At 48.5% G+C, this 985-nt stretch overlaps 1 protein-coding gene across 12 annotated transcripts in view; it reads left to right on the top strand.

The window, feature by feature from the left end:
* Window positions 1–985, top strand: part of LOC108248600 (zinc finger protein 638) — a 32,525-nt gene that overhangs the window by 29,142 nt on the left and 2,398 nt on the right. Inside the window, exons 34-36 of one of the 12 annotated variants that reach the window (XM_037976677.1) lie at window positions 68–149; window positions 280–396; window positions 531–688. The exons of 9 other annotated variants lie outside the window; for them this stretch is intronic. In XM_037976677.1, the coding sequence (XP_037832605.1) occupies window positions 68–149; window positions 280–396; window positions 531–673 (342 nt within the window). In that variant the 3' untranslated portion in view covers window positions 674–688. Of the gene's footprint in view, window positions 1–67; window positions 150–279; window positions 397–515; window positions 689–985 lie in introns of those variants that run through there. 2 more of the 12 variants (XM_037976676.1, XM_025010892.2) reach the window with 2 other exon arrangements.

The following is a 985-nucleotide window of genomic DNA, read 5'->3' as shown; positions in this document are numbered from 1 at the left end:
AGAAGAAGAAGAAGAAGAAAGCGAGCCACCGCTTCCTGCCTCAGTGGAGTCCTCCTGGACTCGGGACATTCAGACAGAAACCCAGCCTGAGAGTCCTGAGGGACGCGGACAGGAGGAGGACGAGGGACGCCACGGGGACAGAGTCAGAGGTAGAAGACAGGATTTAAGAGATCACGGTTCCTCGATTCAAAGCCTTCAGATAATCTGCTGTTACAGATTTCTGTCCTGCAGTCTTCCTCGGACAGATCGAACCGTTTATTGGTTTGTTTTGCTCCTCAGACGTCAGCGAGCGAGGGGCGGAGCCTGTCGAACCTGAAGCAGACGTTTCTTCTTCTCAGACTCCTGACGTCGCCGCCGAACTCAAACCGCTGCCCTTTGACCCCGAACCCGCCCTCGGTGAGAGAAACAGATCCGTTCATGTTCTGAACCTGAAGTTTACAAACGTCAGGAACTTGTCTCATCTTCCCAAACTGTTTATTTCTCACTTCATGAACCTTAAATTGTGCGGACCAAAGATTTCTGTGCTGCAGAAGAAAAGGAGGCGACTTCAGAGGCCGAGCGACCAGAACCTGAGTCCAGAAGTGAAGCTGAAACACAAGAAGAGCCGATGGAGGAAACCTGTGACTCTCTGAGGCCTGAGGTGAGGCTGACGCTCCACAACACGGAGCGTTGACTTCTGAATACTCCAGATGTCTGTTTTACTGGAGAACAACAATGTGAGCCGTTTTTATCAGCTTCAGGTGTTTAGAGACACACAGATACAATCCAGCTTTCAGACCCTTCAGGATTTCATGATGTTGCGATTGCAACTATTAACGCAAAATCAAGCAAACCCAGAGAAATCGCAACTTTTTGCAACTTTAACCCAATATTTATTGTTTCTAAAGTGATTCGCCACCGTTTCTGCGGTCTAGTGTCTTCTTTGTGGGTTTGTGTAGTGTGGAATACAAAATAACCCCAAATAACTCAGGAAGAAGACACGTGA

The sequence above is a fragment of the Kryptolebias marmoratus genome, linkage group LG7, assembly GCF_001649575.2.
Source record: "Kryptolebias marmoratus isolate JLee-2015 linkage group LG7, ASM164957v2, whole genome shotgun sequence".
Classification (NCBI taxonomy): domain Eukaryota; kingdom Metazoa; phylum Chordata; class Actinopteri; order Cyprinodontiformes; family Rivulidae; genus Kryptolebias; species Kryptolebias marmoratus.
Note: the sequence above shows the minus strand (reverse complement) of the source record. Positions and strands in the feature narration are given on the sequence as shown.